This window comes from Rhinopithecus bieti, unplaced genomic scaffold (assembly GCF_001698545.2).
Source record: "Rhinopithecus bieti isolate Rb0 unplaced genomic scaffold, ASM169854v2 scaffold_4553, whole genome shotgun sequence".
NCBI classification, from domain to species: domain Eukaryota; kingdom Metazoa; phylum Chordata; class Mammalia; order Primates; family Cercopithecidae; genus Rhinopithecus; species Rhinopithecus bieti.
The window spans coordinates 1,025,216-1,049,011 of NW_016804694.1; the positions used below are offsets into that span (position 1 = coordinate 1,025,216).

Sequence of the window (23,796 nt, forward strand, 5' to 3'; positions counted from 1 at the left end):
GTGAGCCTTCGGGGACTGAGGAACAAATACTCATGTGTCACCTGAGAGAGGAGAAAGAACATCATCAATATCTGTCCCTGGAGACCACATTTTATGGACCAAAAACCTGGTGCTGTATTCTAACAATGTTTTATCTTGGCTCTGAGTGATAGAATTTAAATACCAGATTTGGGGGACTAATAAGAGACAAGGTAGAATCAGTACTGCTCCTGATTTTCCTGGACATACTATGAACTGTCACATTGAGAGTCACTGAGTTATAGAATGTCAGGTCTGGAGGGCAAGTATCTTGTCCTCAGGGTCACCCAGCCTGGGGGCAGCTAGACTAAAACCCAAGTCTCCTGACACCCAGGGCCCAGGACACTTTTTTTTTACTGCATCAGCGAGCTGGCACTCCAAGGATGGGACACCTGGAGGGGATCCAGGCAGGGACAAGGAGGCCAACCCCACAGCCTTGCAAGCACCAGACTGTCATAGATGTGGCAGGTGGGTATCCGTCTTGCTTCCATGATGAATAACCCAGATCACACCTTTGTGCAAGTTAATTTCTTTATTTGCTCAGATAACACAGTTCAAAAATGAGACTCAGATGCCAGCATCAGAAGCACATACCAAATATTCATAGGGCTTAAAGAACATCATTCCGAATAAGAAACTATGTACAAAAGGTTCCTGACCTTCATTTCATAACTTATTCTGACCCTTCATATTTGGGTGCTGTGATCGTGAACACTGCCTAAAACAAATCCACAAATAGCTCACCTCTCCCCCACTTCTCAGAAGCAGCAATAAAAACTAAATGGCTTTCCAGATAGGCTGAATTGAGCTTATGGAGCCAGTGCCTCAGGTTGGAGGCCAGTCCCATGTAAGCACCCAGGGCCTCTCTGCCCTAGGCTGCTCCTCCTCCCCAGTCCTACCCCATGGTGTGACAGCAGGTTCAACACGGCAATACCATGTCCCCAAGGGTCACAAGATCTCACTTGCCATCCAGGTTTAACACCCTTTCCCCCGTGACCACATGTTCTGGGCAGTGTCCAAGGGTGCCGGCTGTCTGTCTACAGTCTTGTCCTTCCTGCACATAGATATGAACATGTGGCAAATTTCACGCCTGAGTCAAGCTGTTGAAACCGTTGAGTTGTACAGAAGGCAAAGCCTCTGGCACCCCCACACTTCACCTTTGTGCAAATACAAAAAGCAGCCCTTTCTCAAGACGTGTTACTGCTACCAGCTGCAAAACTGTCATCATAAATCTACAAACACACAATGTCTAGGATATGAATAGCACCTCCTGGAGTATGGTGCTCTTGAGCAGTGTAGCCCTGTACAACAATCCATGGCAGTCTAGCCCATTGAAGCCCTCCTCCACTTCCTGAAAACTACCCAAAAGAAGCTATAGTACATACATGGACATGGCACTAGGTAATTTTCAGAACTCGTCACACTTATTTTCTCACTGACTCCTAGCCAATCCCATGAGATGGGAGAGGTGCAAGGTCTCAGCTCCATTTCTCTAGTCACAGAATGTCAGAACACAGGGTTAGAAGGCTTCTGAGAGACCAAGGATCCGCAGTCTCTAGGTCTTTCCATCTGGGGCCTGCAGATTTCCTGGGAGGCATCTGCAAGTCCATATGAGCACGAAGAATTGCCGGTCAACTGAAGAAATGATGGGAAACACTTCGAAGCACATCTGCTTGGATGCATGTGAATGTTCTGGTTGGAGATTAAATAAAAATTTAGTTTAAAAACTAGACTCGGTTAAAACAAACATCGGAGAAAATATCAGTAGGCCTTCTGGGTGGGATTCTAGACTCCAAATTCCAGAGAGGAGTGGGGATGTGTGGAGGGTCACGCAGCAATTCTGGGGTAGGTCCAGCAGGTGGAACCCTGGTCTCCTCACTCCCAGTCCAGTGCTGATTTCCCCAGACATGGCCTCTGTGTCTTGCCTTGTGGAAGAATGCTTTGTGCTTCTCAGATACTAGGGTATGGACACAGAATGGTTGTCTGCTCTTGTCTTCCATCACGTTTGTGAAGCAGGGATTGGGACACCACAGAGCATCTTCAGGGTCTCCTGGCTAAAGCTGCAAACCATTCAGCTAGTTCAAGAGAATTTGAGTGCAAGACACAGCTTTCAATCTGGACTTTGAATCTCAGGACTTGTGATGTCCTGGGAAGAGAAAAAGAACATAGATATTAGCCACAGCTCAATTATTTATGGGTTCACTCTGGAAACAACAGACTTCCCATTATCCCATTGACACCCCACCCCAGCCTCCATCTCTGGGTCTTTGCTCTTGCAACACCTCCTGCTGACATTGCTCTCCTGATCCTTTCTCCCCAGACAGCCTCCCCATTCTCAAAGGTCAAAATCAGCACCTCCACCTCCTGGAAGGCTCCCAGGACCAACTTGCTTCATGGGCCTCAGTTACCACTCATTTGGCATTTGGTTGCTATTTAATTTTGTCATCAAACAGTTGTCTTTTCCATTGGCAGATGAAGCTTTGAAGGCAGAACCTTCCACAGAGCCTCACAGCACTTGGCACAACTAAGCACATAGGAGGCTGTCAATAGCTACCAGTTAAATGAATGAATGAATGAATGAATGAATGAATGAATGAATGGTTAGTAAAACCAGAAGATGGAGTCAGGGCAACTGAGGATGTCAGAACTGATGTTTCTATAGTATCTTTCACAAATAACTCAGATCAACCTGTAAGCTATTACCTAACCCACCCTAGAGGGCAAATTATCTGTAACATTCCTATTCTCTCAGAGAAGACAGTGAGGCCAAGAAGAGAGACAGGTCTATGGTAAGGAGGATTTCCCACCAGGAAGATGAGCCAACATAGAGCAGAGCATTCGAATGACAAGATACAACTATGATGAAATAAGCCAGCTCTCTTGAGAGACTTTTCAAATGGCTTCTAAAGGTAATTCCAAGAAAGACAGAAGTGTTTCGGGTGATAGCAGCATCATCGCAGAAGGGTCTGGTCTCCCAGGGGACCACTTGGATGTAGAAGTTTTGGTCCTGTTTGTCCAACACCAGCAAACAGAACATTTCATTCTTGTAAAGTCACACCTTCATTCAGTGGCTTCTGCACTGTGGATCTGGGTCAAATGTTTGTAAGCAGGTTATGTTAAGTGAATTAGAAAAGGATGAAGAAATCTTTATCAGAGTCCACCAGAAAATATGAGAGATCAGAATTTTTTAAAAATCAGGCCAGGTGTGATGGCTCATGCCTATAATCCCAGCATGAACCTTGGCCTTGGGAGGCCAAGGTGGGAAGATTGCTTGTGGCCAGGAGTTCAAAACCAGCCTGGTCAACATAGTGAGAACCCATCTCTATACAAAATAAATAAATAAATAAAAAATAAATTAGCTAGGCATGGTGGCATGCACCTGTAGTCCCAGCTACTTGAGAGGCTGAGGTGGGAGGATCATCTGAGCCCAGGAAGGTGGAGTCTACAGTGAACAGTGATTATACCATTGCACTCCAACCTGGGTGACAGAGCAAGACCCTGTCTCAAAAAAAAAAAAAATTAGTGACAAGCATCATCTCTGAAGGGAATATCTCAGGGACTTGGAGGAGGGGAAATTATTAGGGAAAGCATAAATGCCCTCAGAACAGTGAAGGTGACGTCAGGAGAGAGGCTGTTCATTAAGCAACCAAGGCCAGGTCAGTGAGTGATCGCCTCCTGGAAGCCTTCCAGAACCAACAGCCCATGGAGCCTTCTTGTCTACCTCAGCCACCCCTTATTTGATAACCTTAGTTTATTATTTACATTTTATGACAGCCTAGAATTGAGAAGGCAAGCAACAAAGCCCACAAAATAGTAACAAGGCAAGCTAAGATCGTAGCCCGTCCAATATGCCATTCTATCAAAAAAGCATGGAAATGCACATGTAATTGAAGACTAAAGCCAAATAAAGAAGATGCTAATTATGGAGTAAAATCAGTGAAGTTTCAGAAGAGAAAAAGGTCGTCATGGTTTAGAATTGTCTCAGAAGGCCTCAGTGAGGAGGTGGCATTTGAGATAGACCCCAAAATTCTGAACTGAGCAGGGGAGGGGAGAGGAGAATAAATAGATCCCACTGGAGGCCAGCTGTGAGCCTGCTGTCACTTATGCCACATCGCCATTGTCTTCCCTGCCCTCTCTCACCGGCTGGTCCTCCCTGTATGGGAACCGGGTGCAATTGTAGTGGTCTCTTAGGCCCATGAGGATGCAGATGGCGTGGCTGTTGTTGCCAGCAAATTTGTTAGCTAAGCTAACATCAAACTGGTAGAGTCTCCTGGCGCGGTTCCTGTCCAGCTTAGAGGAGTGGGCCACCTGGCTGTGCAGGGTGGCTACCAGCTTGCTGAGGGAGGAGTCCGAGAACTCATAAAAAAACCTCTTAAAGCTGGGGTGGCGCCTGATCTGGAAGCGGAAATGAAAGCAGGTCATTAGTGTTGCTGGCAGTATCCCTCCCGCCAACTGCCCCTCCTGCAACTCCATGCAGCCAGGCGGGGCACCTCCTCGTCCCTGGGATGAGCTCCGCTTGTTACATCCCTCCACTGCCCCTAGCCTCTCAGAATCTGTTCTGCAAGGTACAGCTCAAAGCAGCAGGACAAAGTAGAGGGCAAGGGTGGAAGTACAGGTCTTTAGACTCAGATAATTCAGAAGCAAACACCCCACAGAGCCTTCTCATCTACCCTAGCTACTCCTTATTTAACAAGTAATCTTACTTTATTATTTAAATGTATGACAGTCTAGAATTGGGATGCTTGAGTTGCACTTACTAGGTGTGTGAGCCTCTGGTCATCTGTAAAATGTAAAATATCCACCCAGCCCCAGGATTGCTGGGGGGGATTGGAGGGGGAATGATATGAGAGAGTTTACAGAAACGATTTAGTGCTGAGTAGATGTTAGAGGAGTTTTAGTTCCTTCTAAGCCTCCTCCAACAAGCTCCTTTCTGTTAATAACTAAATGAGTTCCCCAGAGGCAGACCCAGACACAAGGACTTGGGTATAGGCATTTTATTCATTAAATGATCCCAGGAAATGCTGATGGGAGAAGGAGACCTGGAACAAGAACAGGAAGGCGGCCCAAGGGGTGGCAACTGGAGCTTAATCCACTCAGGGCACCTTGGAAGCCAGCTGAGAACACGTTCCTCAGTTATACCCCACAAAAGCGAGGGAGCTGGGGTCTCTATCCACCGATTCCCACCAGCCATTGGTTGAGGGCTGCTCATGGGGAAGTGGAGGCTGTTAATTGTGCCCCCGACATGGGTTGCAAAATGGCCCTGTGTCCTCAGGTACAAGGAGGCAGGAGCTGGCAGCTGGACGGGCCAGTGTGCACTCTGGTGGTGAAGAGAGGCACCCAGAGCATCCGCTATGCTGATTACTCATCTTTAACCTGAACTCTTCACATGTGATCTGTGTTTGTCTCTCCAAATAGACTGTGTTTTCCAAGGGTGGGGAATCTTCTGTTATAGACTGCCTATCAGAGGAGGAAAATCAACAAGCTTGAAAGAATGGGAGACCAAATAAATGCTGAAGGGTGTGGCAAGACCAAGAGTGAACCCGGAGACCACAGAGAATGGAATCAGCTGGGCGGGTGGGGCTAGGTGTGGGCGGAGGAGGCTTCTAAGGATGGGGGACATGAGCCGAACTTTAATAGCTGATTTGGACAGGAGTGGTCCTGGCTGGGGCAGGGAGGCCACACGAGCATTGTGTTATTTTAAACAGTTCCCTCATCTGCTACATGTCTGGCGCTTTCTACATACGCACTAAACTTGGTCAAGGAGGTAATCATCTCTCATTTTGGAAAAGAGGAAACCGAGACTCAGAAAGGTGAAGGGACATGCTCAAAGTTGCCCAGAGGTGCAGACTTGGGGATGGAACCCAGGTCTCAGCTGTGGGTAGATGAGGCCCTGGGGTTGGCTTGTGCTGAGTGGTGCTTACCTGTTGCCCCAGCTGGCCATCCACTTCTTGGAGAAGCTCCACAAGCTTCTGGATGATGATCTCCTCTAAGGAAAAGAAAGGAGGATTGAGTGACTGTCGACTGGGTGATGCCCACTTCCCTTCCAAAAACAAAGTGCTGCAACGACACATCCACCTGGGAAAGACAGTATTTTCTCTCTAAAACCCAGCACACACATTAGTTATGATGGACCAAGACAATTCTTGCCTTAAACTAGAGCTGGAGTGTGAGAGCCTTGTTTGGGTTCCCTTTATAGAAACAGAAGGGACTTTGGCTTGCTGGGTCTCACCTGTAACCACATTCAGCTTCATTTGATAGGTGGGAAACTGAGGCCTCCCAGTGTCCCTTATCTAGGCTACAGAGTAGCACAGTCAAGAATGGGAGTTTGGATGAGGAGCAGCACATCAGAATGCAGGGAGGGGACATGCCAGGGCTACTGACCCATTAGGAATGCACCCGTCCACTTGGGTTCTAAGCAGCGATGTGCCAGGGCCTGCTCGTACTAAGTTCACTGTAAATATTCAGGAAATTTGTGGACTAGTTGTCTTGTTTTGTTTTAGACAGAGTCTCGCTCTGTCACCCAGGCTGGAGTGCAGTGGTGCGATCTCGGCTCACTGCAACCTCCGCCTCCTGGCTTCAAGTGATTCTCCTGCCTCAGCCTACCGAGTAGCTGGGATTACAGGCACACACCACCATGCCAGGCTAATTAATTTGTGGACTAGTTGTTACAAACTGTTAGCAGCTTGAAATCAGCCACAGTAAAAATATTTATGCCATGGAAATCTGCAAATGCTACAAAGTAGGGCATCCTCCTCCCAATGGAGAGCCTGTCTGTCAGCACACCACTGCTTATGAGACCTGGAACAAGCTAGGAATTTCATATGAAACATTCAAGCAAATGAATGGGGGGTTTTAATTACATCCCACAGGATAGACAGGTGTCCTCTACCTGCAACTCTGCCCCAACAGCCCCAGTTTAAGGCCAAGCCTGTGCCCTCTGCCCCATCCTAGAGTCTCCTGGGGTCTTTGCCTGCTGCCTTCCCCATTCCTTCCTCAGAACCCTCCCCTATTCAGCCTGTGAACTCCATGTGGAAGAGAAGTGCCCGGGAAGCTGTCCAGGTAAGCGCAGGGGTGGTACTGACTAGATTCACATGTTCCATTCGGCTGAGATGCCCCTTCTGGCGTGTGGCCTCTGGCCTGGGAAGGTGCTTCTGAGATCACAACTGGCTCCCCTTCTGCGGGCAGGGGCTCCCGGCCTGCGAGATCTTCTGGATCTAGGGCAAAAAAGAGTTGTTGAGCGTTTTGCAGAGAGCTGAATCTAGTTCCTGACAAGATGTTCGGAGGCACGGGCATCAGTGGGGGCTGGTTTCCAGGCTCCTCAGTGGGTTTCCTGTCCCCGGCTCTGTCGCAGAGGAGTTCGTGGTGCACTCCTGGCCTTCTCCAGAAACCTGACTTTTGCCCACCAACCCTTTCTGCCTCCTCAGTCTAGGAGGGGCTCAGTTAAAACAGGTGTGCCAACAGGGTCCACCAAACGAACCCTTTCCCTCTGCCAGGTTTTCTGGGTCTCTTAGCCTGTCTGAACCTCACTTTCTCCAAGTGTTAAGTGGGAGTGATAAGATTGACCTCACAGGGCTGCGAGCAGGTTAAATGAGATAATATGTGTGCAAGTAGCACGTAGTAGGCACTCTGTGATGTCAGGGGAATTACCGTCCACCAGTGACCCTCATGCTTTGGTGGAGTGAAAAAACAGGCCCACACCATCTCCTACTTCGTCAAACCCAGGTCTCTGTGCTTTTCTATGAATTGGCCAGGTGATTCTGATGCACAGCGGCACGGATCTCCCACCACATTTGTTGTTAAGTGTTTGCATGTGGAGAGGGAGGGGAGGGCGTGTGCTGTGAGCAGGGGCTACTGGGGGTGGGGTCCTGCTGGCAGCTAGCCCCTCACCTCTCCCCACACTTCCACACCCCCCACTCTGCTCAGCAAGGAAATAAGCAGGGCTTTCAGCAACAGTGAACATCCCCCACTATGCCAGCCTGTCAGCGACAGACAGGCCACACAGCAGCCCTGCCCAAGAGGAAGCCTCTGTTACCATGGCAACACCAGGCCTGCTCACCAAGGCTGCTGGAGGTGGAGGGCCGATGGCCACCGACACACAGGGGCAGAAAGCTGGGCCTCTTGGGCCGTCGGGCCTCCGGGCTGGCAGCCCCTGCTGCCCCAGGTCTCCTCGGTTCCTTGGAGCTGTGTTTCTTATGGTAAAACGCTCTCCTGAAGCTCGACTTTTTTTCTAAAGATTTCCTTCTGCAGTGTGGGGCCGGGTTTTCTGTACCCACCTCTTCCTCCTGGACTTGAGGTTGCTGTGGGGGAGATGAGAGAAACTGAGTCGGGGCCCCTGACCTTGAGGAGATCTCAGGTGAGCTGGGTAAAGAGACCCACGGCGGGCTAGGAGGTGTTGCCCAGAGAAGAGTGGTTGATGTTCAATGCTGGGGAAATATGTGTGGTCTGGAGGGGGCTGGGGAAGCTTCAAGAAGGAGAGACTGGGTCCTGGTGCAGTGGCTTATGCCTATAATCCCAGCATTTTGGGAGGCTGAGGCAAGTGGATCACCAGGGGTCAGGAGTTCGAGACCAGCCTGGCCAATATGGTAAAACTCTGTCTCTACTAAAAATACAAAAATTAGCTGGGTGTGGTGGCGCATCCCTGTAGTCCCAGCTACTCAGGAGGCTGAGGCAAGAGAATCACTGGAGCCCAGAAGGTGGAGGTTGCAGTGAGCCATGATCGAGCCACTGTGCTTTAGCCTGAGCGACAGAGCAAGACTCCATCTCCAAAAAAAAAAGAGGGCCTGGAGTAGGGCTTTGGCAGGACACAGAAGAGTGCGGCAAGGACAGGGAAGGCAGGGTTGGGGAGCCCACAGTGAGGTCAGGGTTAGGTAGGGAGCGTCTTCCTCACCTCCTCCCCCCGCTGTTCTTCCAAATCTTGGAGCATGGAAATGATCTTCTGAATGAATTCTTCTGAAAAAGATCAACAGGCATGGTTACACTTCGGTGCTAGAAAAGCTCTTCTGTGGTCAGTCTTCATTTCCTAAAGCCCTGGTGGTTCCCTGGGTGATTCTCCAGGGGGCTAAAGAGCTGCCAGAGGTGGCCTGAGGGTGGAGCTGGTTTCATGGGATACATATTCACTTTACCGATGAGGGCCTCTAAACAGACGCCCAGGAGGAGCCCCTCAGGGCCATCTGGAAAGGCCCCTTCCCTACAGGTGCCCTCACTCTGCACCTTCTCCCTGTCCAGGCAGAATCCCCCTTCAAGGCATATTTTCTATGAAAAGCGAACAAGGCAGAATGGCAGGGGGTAGGGGGCAGAGATCTTTCCAGGTCTTTTCAGACCTGCCAGTGATTTTATATATATATAAATATTATATATATATCTAGACCTGGCTCTGCCAGTGGTAGAATAATAATTACAGTGATGGCAGCTGCCATTAGCTGAGCTTCCCTCCTAAGGCTCCTACCCCCTCCCTATCCTCTTTACTTCTGAGCTCTGCTCTCAAGCTGGGTCACCCAACAATGACAATAAGAACAACAAATGGCACCTAACATGTATTAGCCACTGTCTAAGACAGGGGCTGTCCTAAATGCTGCTGACAATTCTAGAAAGTAGGTACTTGCTATCCCCATTTCACAGATGAAGAAACTGAGACCAGAGATGAAGTAACTTGCCCAAGTCCACACGGCTCAAAGGGGTCAGAGCCCAGACTCAAACCCAGGTCCATAAGATCACCCCATTGGCTGAGCACTTGTTGTGGGCCTCCCATTGCCTCCTGTCTGCCTCATCAGGGCGAGCACCAACACTATTGCCATTTATCGAGGTTTAGTCAGGCAGCCTGGCTTGGGCCTGGGCTCTGGGCCCCAAGCTGCCTCCCAGCCTGCTGTACTCAAAGGGAGGTCTGGACAGGTCACTGCCTCTCTCTGGCTCTGTGTCTCTTTGCAAGTAGGGGAGTCAGAGCAGAAATTTTGCAAGGGGTGTCTGAGAAAAGGAGAGGAGTACTGACTGTATTCCGAGGCTCTGTCCAGCTGAAGCTCCTCTCCAGGTCCCCAGCTCTCTGATGGGGTGGGAAGCACGAAGGGACCTGCAGCCCCAGCCTCTGTAGATGGAGTCTCCTGGACTTCAGGCTCTTCCAAGCCTGAGAAGCAGAAGGAAAAAGGGGGTGTGTTTTGTCCGTCTGCGGCTGTCAACTATGCACAAAAGCTAGCACAGACTCTAAAGTGGGTTCTGGGGCTGGATCACACTAAGGCCTTATGGGGCTGGAAGACAGCTGCTGGGCAGGGCTGTGTCTCTGATTTACTGGCCCAGACCAAGCTCCCTTATCCCTTTGTGCTTCCATAGAACTGGCTTTCCTGGGCTTTGTTGCCCTCTCCTCCCTCCACCGTTTTGACTTGATCCACAAGTTGAATAGTAGAGGCCTGTCATGTCCCATGACATGAATCAATGAATCACAGCCAGAATCCCCCTGCATGAAAATATCTCCCACATGGCCTGAAATTCCCCTCTTTGGTGTTAAGCATCACCCCTCCTTTCTAAGATGTAAAGTCTCCTGGCCAGGATGACCTAACAGGATGGCCTGTTCTCCCTGAGGCCCAGGAAGAAATGACTCATCTGATCCTTTCCCCCTCTAGCTCTGGCCCCATCATCCATGGGCCACGTGACCTTGAACACATTGTTTTACCTCCCAAAGCCTCAGTCCCTTCATCTGTAAGGTGGGGATAATAGTTGTACTTCATCTGATGGCTGTGAGGACTGATTGAGTTATAGATATGCAGCAGGGAAATGTCTCACTTTACAGGTGAAGAAACTGAGGCACAAAGATGGGGAATGACATAGACAATATGCTAAAACCCAGGTCTCCTGCCTCCCCTGCTCCAGCTCCTTCCTGCACACACTACTCCCCTCCCTGCCAGGGCGCAGAAGCTGAGGCAGCCAAGAAATGTGGATGGTTGGGGAATCACGGAACATAATTTCCATCAAGGGCTTCTTGGGGTTGCCTAGACCTCGCTGAGGTTTTGTGTGTGGAGGTGACCCGCTGGCATTCTTTCTCTCTTCCCACAGTCATCCTCACACCGCTCAGGGCAGAGTGCAAAAGTCAGACCAGGCGCAATGCAACCTTTAAAGTGGCCAATTCCATCCCCGGGGAAGGTTCCAGAGCTGGAGGCAGCTGCAGGGTTGCTATGGCAACTGCAGAGCCTGCTCACCATAGCTGCTGGAGATGGAAGGCCGATGGCCGCCAACACACAGGGGCAGAAAGCTGGACTTCTTGGGTGGCCGGGCCTCCGTACTGGAAACATCTGCGGCCCTCCTCTTGGCCTCCTCGGAGCCGTGTTTCTTAAGAGAAAAGGTGCTCTTGAGGCTTGTCTTTTTCTCTTGGGATTGCTTCCTAACAGCTAGTGCTGGGTTTGGCAGGGCCACCCCCAGCTGTGAGATCAGAGATTGCTGTTGGGGAGAGGAGAAAAACTGAGTCAGGTTCATGACATTGAGGAGAGGGGGAAAGCTCTCTGGATGCAAAGTGAAGCGTAGCCAAGCTGCAGGATGGCCCCAGGAGAGGGGAGGCAGCAGAGGCCAGAGCAGGGGGAGGGCTGACTTCTGAAGCTGCAGAAGGAGGCTTCAGGGAAGGAAGGGACTAGAGCCCGGCCTGTAAGGACAGGTGGAGCTTGACAGAGGAGGAGGAGAAGGCAGACAGTCCCTGGAGACCTGCAAAGTTTACTCCTCACCTCTTCTTCCCACTGGTCTCCCACTCTTTTGAGCAATTCCACAATCATCTGAATGATAGCATCCTCTGGAAGAAAGCAAATGCATCCGGTTATTCTTTCTAAATGCACAGACAACTCCTTCTAAATTACCATCTTGGACAGTTCTCTTAAACAACTCTTTAGGCCACACAGTGGAGGGAAAGCGCCACATCCCAGGGGCAGGTCCTTCTGAGAGAAGGCTGGAAGATCCACGGGGAAGGCACTGAGCCAAACCATGACACTTCATGCAGGAAATTTCAGGTCAGCCCTTTAGGCATTCAACTTGTGCCCCACTGTTTCCTCTGAAAGTCACAGATCTCGGAACATCTACTTTGGGTTCAGTAAGCTGTGTGACCTTGAATAAGTTTCTTAATCTCTCTGGGCCTTTATCTCTCCCAGTGAAATGTGGGTCATAATTTTTGTCCTGCCTCCCCCAGAAGGCTGTCAGGCTGTCATATGAGGGACTGGGCTTGAGAACACTTTGCAAGGCTAATGCTGATCTTCCAACCTGCAAAATTCCAGTGGGAAAATGGTGGATACCTGGCCTCACTAAGGTGGAGGATGAAAGGGCATCAGCAAGCGTGACACAGAGAGAGCCTGCCGCGCTGATGCCTCAGCCACACCCCCATGTCTGCACAGAGAAGCCACTGATGGTGGAAATGGTTTCCTTTGATACTCCGGTCAGCCTTTTCAAGGACAATGTGCCCACACCGTCCTCTGATAGGTACCAGCTGATGAGTTTACGTGAAAAGAGATGCAAACAAGGTTCCCTGTTCCGAGGCTGTCTGTGGGTTTGCCTTTTTTTTTTTTTTTAACTCCTAACTTCCCTCTCTCACTTCCCTCTCACTTATAAATTGTTTGGCTTTTGTTGCTTGACTCAGCTACCAGCTGGTTCCCTCTCATGTAAGAAAACAATTAGCTGCAAAATGACTAACTCAATGCTTTTTAGTTATTCTTTGACACATGTATAGCTCCTTCATTTCACATATTATAAAATATGCTCATCTTTTTTACAGGGAATTAGATGAATAGGGGATTATTCTCAATTTATTAGGAGCACTCTTGGTATTGTGGTTTTGTGTGAGACTGTACTTATTTTTTGGAGATACATGTTTAAGTATTTAGGGATGAAGCATGATTTACTCCAAAATGATTCAGCAACAAAATGATACGCACACAAAGCAAACTGGCAGAGTGTAAACAACTATGAGTATACAAGTTGTGGCAGAGTGTAAACAACTGTGAGTATACAAAGCATTGAACTATACTTTTCACTCTTCTATATATTTTTTAAAGTAAAATACATTTTAAAAGACTAAGAAAAGCTCCGTTTTCATTAACACATAAGGCAGAAGCGTTTGCCAGCAGCCTTTCCAATTCCCTAGCCTCCCTTCTGTGAAATTCTAAAACAAGCAAACGTGGCCAGAAGCACCAAAGAGGCAAGAAAGGCCAGTGCATGTATTTTGAGAGCCACCATCCAAGGTCTCAGTAATCATTCAGAACAATCCATCTCATTCAGTAACAGCCACCTCAGTCAGAGGCAAAAAGGTCACTAGAGATTCCGACTCACTATCAGGCTTTTTGAGCTCCTCTTCTTGCTGGTGACCTGTGGCGTGGGGAGAAACATCCAAAGCTCCAGCACCATCCACTTTGATGAGGAAGGAGTGGCAATCGGAATCTTCCCCACCTGGAATAGAGACGAAAGCAAACGGGTATGTAGGTGTGTATGTGCGTGTGTCAGTGACATTCTCCCGACTTTGTTCATCAACACGAGAAAACAGCACAGAATTCATAGTGCAACTGGCACTGCTGCAGCCTGCTCTAGGCCTAACCAAAAAATCAGAAACCCACTAAGGTTTTTATCTGAGAAGAGGCGACTTCCACCAAGACACCTCTCTTGCTAACCCCCTCCCTGCAAATCCTCAATCTTCTCCCCATCATAAACACCGAGTTTTGAGTGCCACAAGGTAGAGCCCCCCTCCCTCTAGGTGCCAGTGGGTATTCAGCTCCAGAGCCTTGCGAGGCAGAATAGGAAGGCACCTTGGGAGCCAGCACCCTCATTTACCTGTGGGGAATCAAAAGTTCCAGAGGTTCTTGAGCTCAAGCTCAAGGTCACACAGCAAGTTTACTCCTGATGGAGCCAAGTCTAGAACCAAGGCCTGGAAGCACATAAGCACCAGTGGGGTGGGAATAGGGCTTCTCTCCCCACCTGACTCCCTGCCTTCTCCTTTCTCCTAGGTCTGTGCTCCTGAAACTAGAGGAGTTGGCAATAACAGCTATTGTGCACTGAGCACTTTCCTTGTGGGCTGTGGCCACTCCATGAGACAGTAACTATTTATCTTCATTTTATCCATGAATAAAGTTGAGGCTCAGAGAGGAAACCTGCCTCCCTGGGCCACACAGCTTGTGAACGGCGGCACTGCGAGTGGTTTTCCTTGGAGCACTCAGCTGTGGTGCTGTTCTACCTCAAAGAAATGTCACAATGGACCAGGCGTGGTGGCTCACACCTAATCCCAGCATGTTGGGGGGCCACGGCCCGTGGATCACTTGAGTCCAGGAGTTCAAGACCAGCCTGGCCAACATGGTGAAACCCTGTCTCCACTAAAAAATACAAAAAACTAGTCGGGCGAGGTGGCGGGCGCCTGTAGTCCCAGCTACTCGGGAGGCTGAGGCAGGAGAACGTTGTGAACCCGGGAGGCGGAGCTTGCAGTGAGCCGAGATCCGGCCACTGCACTCTAGCCTGGGCGACAGATAGAGACTCCGTAAAAAAAAAAAAAAAAAAAAAAGCAAGCAAGCAAGCAAGGAAGAGATAAAGAATGGAAGAGAGAGAGAAAGAAAAGAAGAGAGGAAGAAGAAGGAGGAGGAGAGGAAGGAAGGAAGGAAGGAGGGAGGGAGGGAGGGAAGGAAGGAAGGAAGGAAGGAAAGGAGGGAGAGAGGGAAGGAGAGAGGGAAGGAGGGAGGGAGGGAGGGAGGAAGGAAGGAAGGAAGGAAGGAAGGAAGGAAGGAGGGAGGGATTCACAGTGGTGCGGAGTGAGGAAGGAAGGAAGGAAAGGAGGGAGAGAGGGAAGGAGAGAGGGAAGGAGGGAGGGAGGGAGGAAGGAAGGAAGGAAGGAAGGAAGGAAGGAAGGAAGGAAGGAAGTCAGTCACAGCGGTGCGGCCCCTGACTATTCTTGTCACTCTGTGGAGAGGCTCCTGGAGCAAGTTTAGAGCACCCTAGAGGTTTCCATAGGAACAGGCACGGTCCACTCACCCCTGCAAGCTGGGCCCAGGTCAGCCTCCCCAGAGCGTGAGGCAGCAGCCGCCTTGAACAACCCTTCCTCTTGGCCTCTGGCATCCTGGTCTTGAGCTGCCTTAGTCACCTCGGCCGCATGTTTCTTGTGACCTTGCTTCTTGCGACTGGCCTTCTTGTCGTGGTGGGCTCTCTTCCTGAGGGCTGGCTCCCCTGCTGCTTCCAGGGGCTCCAGAGGCTGGGAGAGGCCCTCCTTCCCCCTTGGCCTCCTGCTGGCCTTTTCTCTGGGCTCCTCAGGGCCCGTCCTCACGAAGAAGTTCAGCACCGTCTTCAGCCACCCCTTCTTGGTGTCTTGCGAAGGCCTCTGCTCACTGGGGAGAAACTCTCCGGCCTCCTCGGGAGTGGGGGCTGCAGTGGTGGTGCAGTGAGCCTCTGCAGACGGAGCTGGGCTGTCTGAATGGCTGGCCCAATCACTGGTTGCCCAGTGAAGCGCCTTCCTGGAGGGGGCAGTGGGCAGGGAGAGGCAATGGCAGTCCCACGGCTCCAAGCCTTTCCCGGGGGCCAGCGGCCTGTCCAGAGACCTGGCTTTCCTCTCCGCCAGGGGCTTCCTTGGGCACCTTGGATTCTCCATCGGGCTACAACGAAAACAAACAGCTCCCTTAGTTTTTTTGTTTTGTTTTGTTTTGTTTTGTTTTATGACGGAGGCTCGGTCTGTTGCCCAGGCTGGAGTGCAGTGGTATAATCTCAGCTCACTGCAACCTCTACCTCCTGGCTTCAAGTGATTCTCCTGCCTCAGCCTACCAAGTAGCTGGAATGACAGGTGTCCGCCACCACACCTGGTTAATTTTTGTATTTTTAGTAGAGATGGGGTTTCACCATGTTGGCCAGGCTGGTCTTGAACTCCTGACCTCAGGTGATCCACCCGCCTCGGCCTCCCAAAGTGCTGGGATTACAGGCGTGAGCCACCTTGCCCGGCCCAACAGCTCCCTCAGCAGAGGCCTCCTGGGCACGCCGAAGTTGGCTCCCAGCACTGACCAGTGGACCCATTCATCCTGCCTGCTAACGTGAGTAGTGTCAACTTCCCATGTCAACAATTTCTCAAAGCTGTTGTCTTGTGCCAATTCCCCCAAAACCCTCGGGGAATGGGGGTCATTATTCTCATTTTCCAGAGGATAAAACTGGACCACAGGAAGATCGTGCTCAGATCTCAGGGCTGGTCAGCTGCACCTCCAGAGCCCCTGAAAGGAACACAGCCCTGTCCACACCTAGGTTTTAGACTATCAAGACTGATTTGGGACTTCTCCAGAACTGCATGATAATTAATTCATCTTGTCCAAAGCCACTGGGTCTGGGGGCTTTTGTTACAGTAGCAATGGAAAACTAATACAGCTGGAGCCAGAGGCCTAGTCCTGCCCCTCACTAGCCTTGGGACTTTGGGCAGCTCAGGCACCTTTTCTGGCCCCGCATTCTCATCTGAAGCATGCCCGAGCCCTGCCCTCTCTCACAGGCTGTCGTGAATATTCCATGAGGCAGCTCCGGCATTGGCAACTCTTTTCTTCCAGCTGCTCAAGCCAAAAATGTCAAGTCACCCCGACTTCTTTCTTTTAAAAAAAAATAAATAATTTTATTTAGAAAATAGATATGGGGTCTTGCTGTGTTTATCTGGGCTGGTCTCAAATTCCTGGGCTCAAGCGATCAACCTACCTCCGTCTCTCAAAGTGCTGATTACAGGCATGAGCCACTGCGCCCGGCCTCCTTTCTTTCTTTTACTCCCACATCCACCCATCAGCAGAGCCTGTTGGCCTCACTCACATAGAGCCTGTCCTCACCCCGACAGCCCCCTGTGGTCTCTAGGTCTCCATCTGCACTCACCTGAACTGTTATCACCACCTCCTAACTGACTTCCCTGCTCTCCTCTTGCCCTCCCCAGTAACTTCTCCACTTTGCAGCTATGGGGGCTTTTAAAACAAAAGTTACTTCCCTTCTTCCAAGGGTCCCCTTTCACTTAAAAGTCTTTACAGCAGCAGGCATGTCCCACACGTACCAGCCTCCATCACCCCTCTGACCACGTCTCTCTCACTCCACTCCACGCACACAGCCCTGCTTGCTGTCCTTCAGGCCCGCCCACCTCAGTGCCTTCACACTGGCCAATCCCTCTTTCTAGAACATTCTTCCCTCATGGAAAGAATGAGTTTGTTCATGGTTTGTTCCCTCACTTCCTTTGGGGCTGTACTCAACTGTCACCTTCCCATCGAGGCCCTCCCTGCCCACTTCCCATCAGCACACCATTTCCCCTCCTACCCTATGGGCTGGTGGTGTGCAATGTCGTGTCTTTATGTGTTTAGTTGTTTCCTGTCTGAGTCTCTCTCCATCTCCTGTGTCTATTTTGCTAGGTCTTCTATCTTTGAGTGCCTAGAACAATGTCTAGCATATCACTGCTACTCAATAAGCACTTATTATCTAGCATATCACTGCTACTCAATAAGCACTTATTAAACAAATGCATAGATGTATAACACATTTAGTAAATGGCACAACACATAAGGTATCTTTGGATGTGTAGTTAACATGAAATCACTGCTTTCAGGCCAATTTCATCTTAGAGCAGCAGGGGCTCTTCCATTCTCCATCCAGAATGAAGCAGCGGCCAATGGAAAATGACAAAAAAAAAAACCCTTTCCCTCCCGGGCAGCATTTCAAGCAGGACTGGGTGTGGGCAGTGCACTTCATTTGTGTGTCTTTAATTTAATCTAAAACTCTTGGGGCTTTCCAATTTTTCCAGAGTTGTTCAGAAGGCCTCTTCCCTTCAGTGGAAGGTAAAAGAAAAATAAAATATGGTTTTGAATGCCAAACCTGAGCCCCTGGAGAGTCCTATGGAGTTTAGGACCACAGGTTGCCTGCTCTAATTTGTCATTATAGCTTTAGCATGCACTGACCAAGTAATGTTTAGTGGTATGGGATGTACTCTAAAATGTATTCTATTGCTATGCTCAGCTTAGAGGCAAAAATAAGAATCTATAATTGCAATTTCTTATGTGTGGGATCCACAGGAAAGTGAAGATACAGAGAAAGAAGAAAAGAAATGGGAACACACATATTTGAAGGTGACATGAACATTTGGGATGCCTTCCCTCCTCCAAGCACCCGTCTGGGAAGGAAACCAGACGGTATTGCAGCCCCAGGTCGCCGAGGCCAGAGGCCATTGGAGCCAAGTGTCCACACGTGGATGACCTTGGAGGAAATGAGAAATCAGGCCGGGGTGGAGGCAGGCAATTTAAAAGGACTTATTTGTTATTTAATGTTCCTTAAAAGGAACATCTGGGCTACATAGAAACTTTTCGCAATATGTATCTGTACCTTATATGGAAATTCACTAATATTCCTGAAAGACTCGGAGACTGGCTGCCTTACGGTTGTGTTTCTGAAGACAACACGGGGTAGGATAAGGAGAAGAAGTCATAGAGGAAAATATTTATGTTTGTTCTCACTTATTTCTCTCAACAAACATTTAATAAGCACCCACTCTGCACCAGAAATTATGCTCGGTGCTAGGGATACAATCATGAACGAGATGCACTGTGTGCCTCCAGAGGGAATATTCTGGTCTTCTCTGAATGTGCAGGAATAAGGATGTGAGTACACAGTGATGACAGCAATGTTCCATTCCCCTGCATCTGCTGTCTCTTCAGAAGCACATGGTCTTAAAAGAAGATAAATTTAGGTTGAAGTTCTATGTGATTTAAGATCATATTTAAAGAAAAGTAAGCCGAGCCAGAAATATTTACTGAACAGTGTCAGGGTTCTCTCTGCATTTTCCATATGTTCCTGTGGTCAGGGCAAATTGGATGGGGTTGGCAGAGAAGCTGTTCATTAACAAAACCACAGAACCAGGGCACTCTTGTTCAGCTCAGCCTCTCTTCCGTCTGCACAGATTTGGCTCCATGGGACCCATCGCACGGAGGGCCAGCGCTTCCTTACCCAGTTAACGGGAAGAGAGACGCAGTCATCTTTTAAAGAGCTGTCATTGCTATGGAAACGGTTTTCGCCACTGCCAATGGCGGCAGTATCCTCCTAACGCATTCCAAGGACACGCTGCTCCTCCTGATCAGAACATTAACACAATCCCACCAGCACATGCTTTCCCTGACGTGTTTTCAGGAAAGCTACTGTGATTTGGCCGCCCCCTCCCTGGAATAACCAGTGCCCTGAGCCCACGGGGAGATGAGAGAAACTAAGGCCAGGAGCCCCGCAGCTGCTGCTGCAGCCCAGAGGCAGGAAGGGGGCCGGGTGACGCCCAGCCTCTGCTATCCAAGAGTTTCCCCAGTGAAGAGATTCCAGGGTCTCCCAAGGCTTCCTAATTCCAAATCCAGTGACCTCTTCCCATGCCTCGTCCTCCCTAACGTGCTGTAGCATTTGATACCAGCCCTACTTCCTTCTTTTCTCTTTCCTCTCTGGGTGGCTTTGACTGTGCTCAGTCCAGCTTTCTCCTCCCTCTCCCCCACTCCAACTGCTCCTCCTCTGTAATGTTTCAAAGATCGTCTTCAGTTCTGGGCCAGGGATTGAGAGAGTGCGGGTGACTGGGGAAGACACACCCACAGGCCCCCAGGAAGACCCCTGAAGAACCTCTGTGGATGGTGTGTCCTCAGACTTTTAAAGTCTCTAAGCCCTAGGAAGCTTGTCTTTTAATCCTAATAACCTCCCCTTTCCTACATGTGCCAAAATTAAACTGTTCAAGACTTTCCAAGTATAAAATTCTGCTATCCAGGATTTATCAAAGCAAGATTTTCCTTTCTTCTTCTTTGTTTTGTGCCCCAGGTGCTCAACTACATTCAGCCCGACCACCAGGGAATCCCACCCCACACAGGCTATGCTCCAGACCAGGAACCCTAAGCCAGAAGCGCGGCCTCACTATGCGGAAACCCAGCTGCTCTCGTAAACTTGTTGTGGATGTCAGAGCAAAGTCCAAATCAGCTCAGAAATACCCGAGTGATCTACAGATCACAAGACTTCTTCTTCTAAGATGTGACATTTACTGGTGACATGTCCAGCAACAGTGACAAAGAACCAGAGAAGGCTCACGAAGCTGACCCTGAAGTAGGAAGTTTGCCTGCCTTCCCCAAGCTTGCTGCTGTGTATTGTTTACTTTCTAAGTTGCACAGTGACCTCATCTCTATGCTGTTTGCTAATTTGTTCACCTGGCTGCGTTACTCTCTAACTGCTCTGGTGCCTTTCATGGAGATAACTTTGCAGCTCCCCTTTTCCACCCATGATTCACACAATAGAAACTTCACAGAGAGCCACCCTGCGGCACACCCACAGCAGCACCCTGAGGGACAGAGTGTGTGGCACACACACGTGGACCCACAGTCAACACCACAGACATCCACGTGTCACCAGAACACACTTGTGCACACCACAGACCTACACGGACTCAAGATGCCCTGTATTTCTCCTGTCCCAAGTGTAAGGGAATAATTATATGACCAAGCTCACTACTTGCCATCGGTGCTAACTCTAAGTTCCGTGAGAGGGGACCTGAGCCTGGGAGGCTCTCGGTGTTCGTGAAACAAACAAATGATACACAGGCATGTGCAAACCCAAACCAGCTCACCTTCATGCAGCCACCCGGCGTCCAGAGAGCCCTTTCCTTTACATGATCTCACTCCATCTTTGCCAAGGGCTGTGACTCAGATGGGCTAACAGTGGTGCACTGAAGCTCTCAACCATTAAGAGACACGCCCCAGGTCACATAGCCGGGAAGCAGAGAGCTGAGACTCAAATTCACTTCTCCCAATTCGAATCCTGTCTTCTCTACTCTATACCAAATGGCCTCATGTAAGCATAGATACACATGCACACACATACGGACTTAGAGGGGAGAAACCTGCTCTTTCACACTGATGGAAATAACCACATTCACATACACGCCTACAGTGACCTGTGCACACAGAGTCACACAATCACGTGTGCCTAGGTATAGATACCCATGCCCTCCCCACCCCATTCTGTCTATCCAAGACCACGGGCAATGCAACATTGCGTGAGGAGTCGGTCAGGACTGTGGGTTATAATCCACCCCCAGCCTCTAAATTCCCATCCAAGAAAGCAGTAGACCATGAGTTTTTTAAATAAGATCTCCCCATTCTTGGACTAACTTCCGAAACCTTAAAACTCATAGAATCTTACTTCAACCATAGGTAATAATAACACCTCCCATTTTTCAGGGGTTCCCTCATGTACCTTCACATAAAGTCTAGAACTCGACCTCTACCACATCCTATACGGAAACTAGCAGGTGATCTATGTAATGCTGCCCCATCCTACAGACAAGAAAACTGAGGCCCAAGGAAGTGAAGTTCCTTGCTCAGGGTGCCGGCTAATAAACAGGACTGGGGCTTGAATACAGAGTTTTAAGTCCAAGTAAGCCCAGAGCTCTTTGAGAAACACCCCATTGAGATAATGTCACTGAACCCTGCTTCATCTTTTTAGACATAAGAAAACTGATTCCCCCACCTCCACCCCTGCTGCCTCTCTGGGAGGGCCCAGTATGCTGGAAGCAGAATTGGAACTGGACTCTTGGTTTGACTCCCAGGACTAAACTCCTCTGAGGACCCCAAGATACATACCCACTGCTCCAGCCCCTAAAGGAGAGGGTATTGTTCAACCAACCTTGGACCACAGAAATCGCTTTTGTCCTGAACACCCGGGGCTGGGATCTTCAGACAAGAGGTCTCTGTGTTAGGCTCTCCTCCCTGTCAGCTGGAAGTTGTGTCCAATGAGAAGTCAGACCCAGCTCTCCCAGGGAGAAGATGCCACGACTTTGATGCTGGCAATTTTCTGAGTGTCTCAGAAGATGTTTTGGCCATCCATATATATAGTATCTCCCAGGAGCTGAGCTCATGGCAGCCAATCCAGAGAGCCATGGGCTGGCTCACCTGCCTCCACCTGTTACCACCCATCCCAGGGCTGCTCCCCGCTCCTCCAATGATAGGAGGCTTAGCTCAGCTACCCTGGAAAAAACAGTTTCACTTGACAACTTCCTTATTGCACCCAAACCTCAATAAGAAACCAAAGCTCAGAAAATAACCTAAGGTCTGGCTGGGGAAAGCCCCACCTGTAGAGTTGAAAACAAGCCTTAATGGGAAACACAGGTTAGGGGAAGAAAGTGGAGGTAGCTTTATTGCCTTTACAACATCCCTCAGTTATCTTTGAAGATTAGTGGGTACCTAGAAAGAAAGGTCAGCGATGGGATACATACGTCCCTTGACCTGGAGACAACCCAGAAGGAAGAGCCCACAAGAGCCACGTGCTCCAGATCTGCTGCGCCCGGGAAGGGTTGCCATGGATCTTGAGAGAACATTCTAAGAAGTCCTAAAAAGTGAGATTTCCACTTTCTGTAATGCCTTATTTTAAAAAATAGAGTGTAAATACATGTTTATAATCAGAAAAGAAAAACTAGTTTTATTAAAATGAAAGCAAAGGCCGGGCACGGTAGCTCATGCCTGTAATCCTAGCACTTTGGGAGGCCAAGGCAGGTGGATCACATGAGGTCAGGAGTTTGAGACCAGCCTGGCCAACATGGTGAAACTCCATCTCTACTAAAAATACAAAAATTAGCCCAGTGTGGTGGCAGACACTTGTAATCCCAGCTACTCGGAAGGCTGAGGCAGAAAAGTCACTTGAACCCAGGAGGCAGAGGTTGTAGTGAGCTGAGATCACGCCACTGCACTCCAGACTGGGTGACAGAGCGAGACTCTGTCTCAAAAAAAAAAAAAAAGCTAAGAAATTCTATTTTGGTTCGTTAACACAGGGAGGCATTACAAAGTAAATACGGACGCACCAGACATCTTTTTTTTCTATGTATTAACAGTGCCTGGTACTTGTAAGGGTTCAATAAAGGGCCAATATTTTATTACAGGCAACAGAGTTATTAATGCTTCATTCATTCTGTCAACAGGTTTTGGATCCAGCTATGTGCCAGACACTGTCTCAGCACTAAATTTAGAATTTGTTAGTCAAGAAGTCACCCAGCCTTCAAACAAAGGTTAAATAATATTACATATTTTTTATTTATTTAATGAAACTATTCTGTCAACCACTTCTTCCAGGCCCTGTGTGTATTGTATGTGTTCTTTCTTATTCTGAGGTGAATATGCCCGGCCTGGCCCAGCCCTCACAGAGTCCACAAAGTAGTTAGGAAGAGAGAAGCACACAGAGAAATCCATACAAGCAAGCAGAAGGGAATGGGAAGTTGTTTAATGCATACAGAGTTTCAGTTTGAGAGGAATGTTGTACTACCACCTCCACCATTGAACCATCTCCACAACTTTTGAGATGTGGAGGATTTTTACAAGACAAACTCAAACTCAACTTTTGAGTTGTGGAGATGGTTCAGTGGTGGAGAGTGGTACAACAATCAAAATTTACTCAATGCCACTGCACCGTACACTTTAAAAAAGTTAAAACAGTCAACTTTATGTCATGCATATTTTACCACAATAAAAAGAAGGAGAGGGGCGGAGAGCCACATGGGACACTGTGCAGGCACCTCCCATGTACCCAGCAATCCCACCTGCAGGTACATGCGCTCCTAGGTTCTCACGGGAGGGAGAGCCATCATGGGCCGCTCTGGGCATTCTACACCTTCTCCATCAGGGGTCTGGGGGGGCAACCTAGCCCTGCCCTCAGTGCCTGCCAAAGATCATGTCCTGGGCTGGAAATCTGGAGACAGACTCTGGCAGCTGCCTGACCCGGGGCCAAGGTCGGCTACACTATGTGTGAGCCCCCATGCAAAATGAAAACAAAGCACCCTTGCTCAAAAAGTATTAATAG

At 49.3% G+C, this 23,796-nt stretch overlaps 1 protein-coding gene across 2 annotated transcripts; it reads right to left on the minus strand.

Moving 5' to 3' along the window:
- Window positions 1–531: 531 nt before the first annotated feature.
- BNIP5 (BCL2 interacting protein 5) lies at window positions 532–21,807 on the minus strand. 2 transcript variants are annotated; one of them, XM_017870092.1, is made up of 12 exons: window positions 21,634–21,807; window positions 14,986–15,599; window positions 13,306–13,422; window positions 11,718–11,782; window positions 11,202–11,439; window positions 10,004–10,135; window positions 8,906–8,967; window positions 8,075–8,315; window positions 7,101–7,232; window positions 5,940–6,004; window positions 4,159–4,413; window positions 532–2,164 (listed from the first exon to the last, which is right to left on the minus strand). In XM_017870092.1, exons 2-12 carry the CDS (start codon window positions 15,593–15,595, stop codon window positions 2,129–2,131), a joined length of 1,953 nt encoding a protein of 650 aa, XP_017725581.1. In that variant the 5' UTR covers window positions 15,596–15,599; window positions 21,634–21,807; the 3' UTR covers window positions 532–2,128. The 2 variants fall into 2 exon arrangements, with proteins under 2 accessions (XP_017725581.1, XP_017725582.1); XM_017870093.1 differs by having other exon boundaries at window positions 542–2,164; window positions 8,906–8,964; window positions 21,634–21,800.
- Between the last annotated feature and the right edge of the window lie 1,989 nt (window positions 21,808–23,796).

What these genes read in the sequence shown, in the direction of transcription:
- BNIP5 (XM_017870092.1), bottom strand. Translation starts at nt 15,595, where the DNA reads ATGGAGAATCCAAGGTGCCCAAGGAAGCCCCTGGCGGAGAGGAAAGCC. An exon ending in GGAGCTCAAAAAGCCTGATA is followed by an intron (nt 11,783 to 13,305) that starts GTGAGTCGGAAT and finishes GCTTTCTTCCAG; the next exon opens with AGGATGCTATCATTCAGATG. An exon ending in CATACAGGGAGGACCAGCCG is followed by an intron (nt 2,165 to 4,158) that starts GTGAGAGAGGGC and finishes TTCTCTTCCCAG; the next exon opens with GACATCACAAGTCCTGAGAT.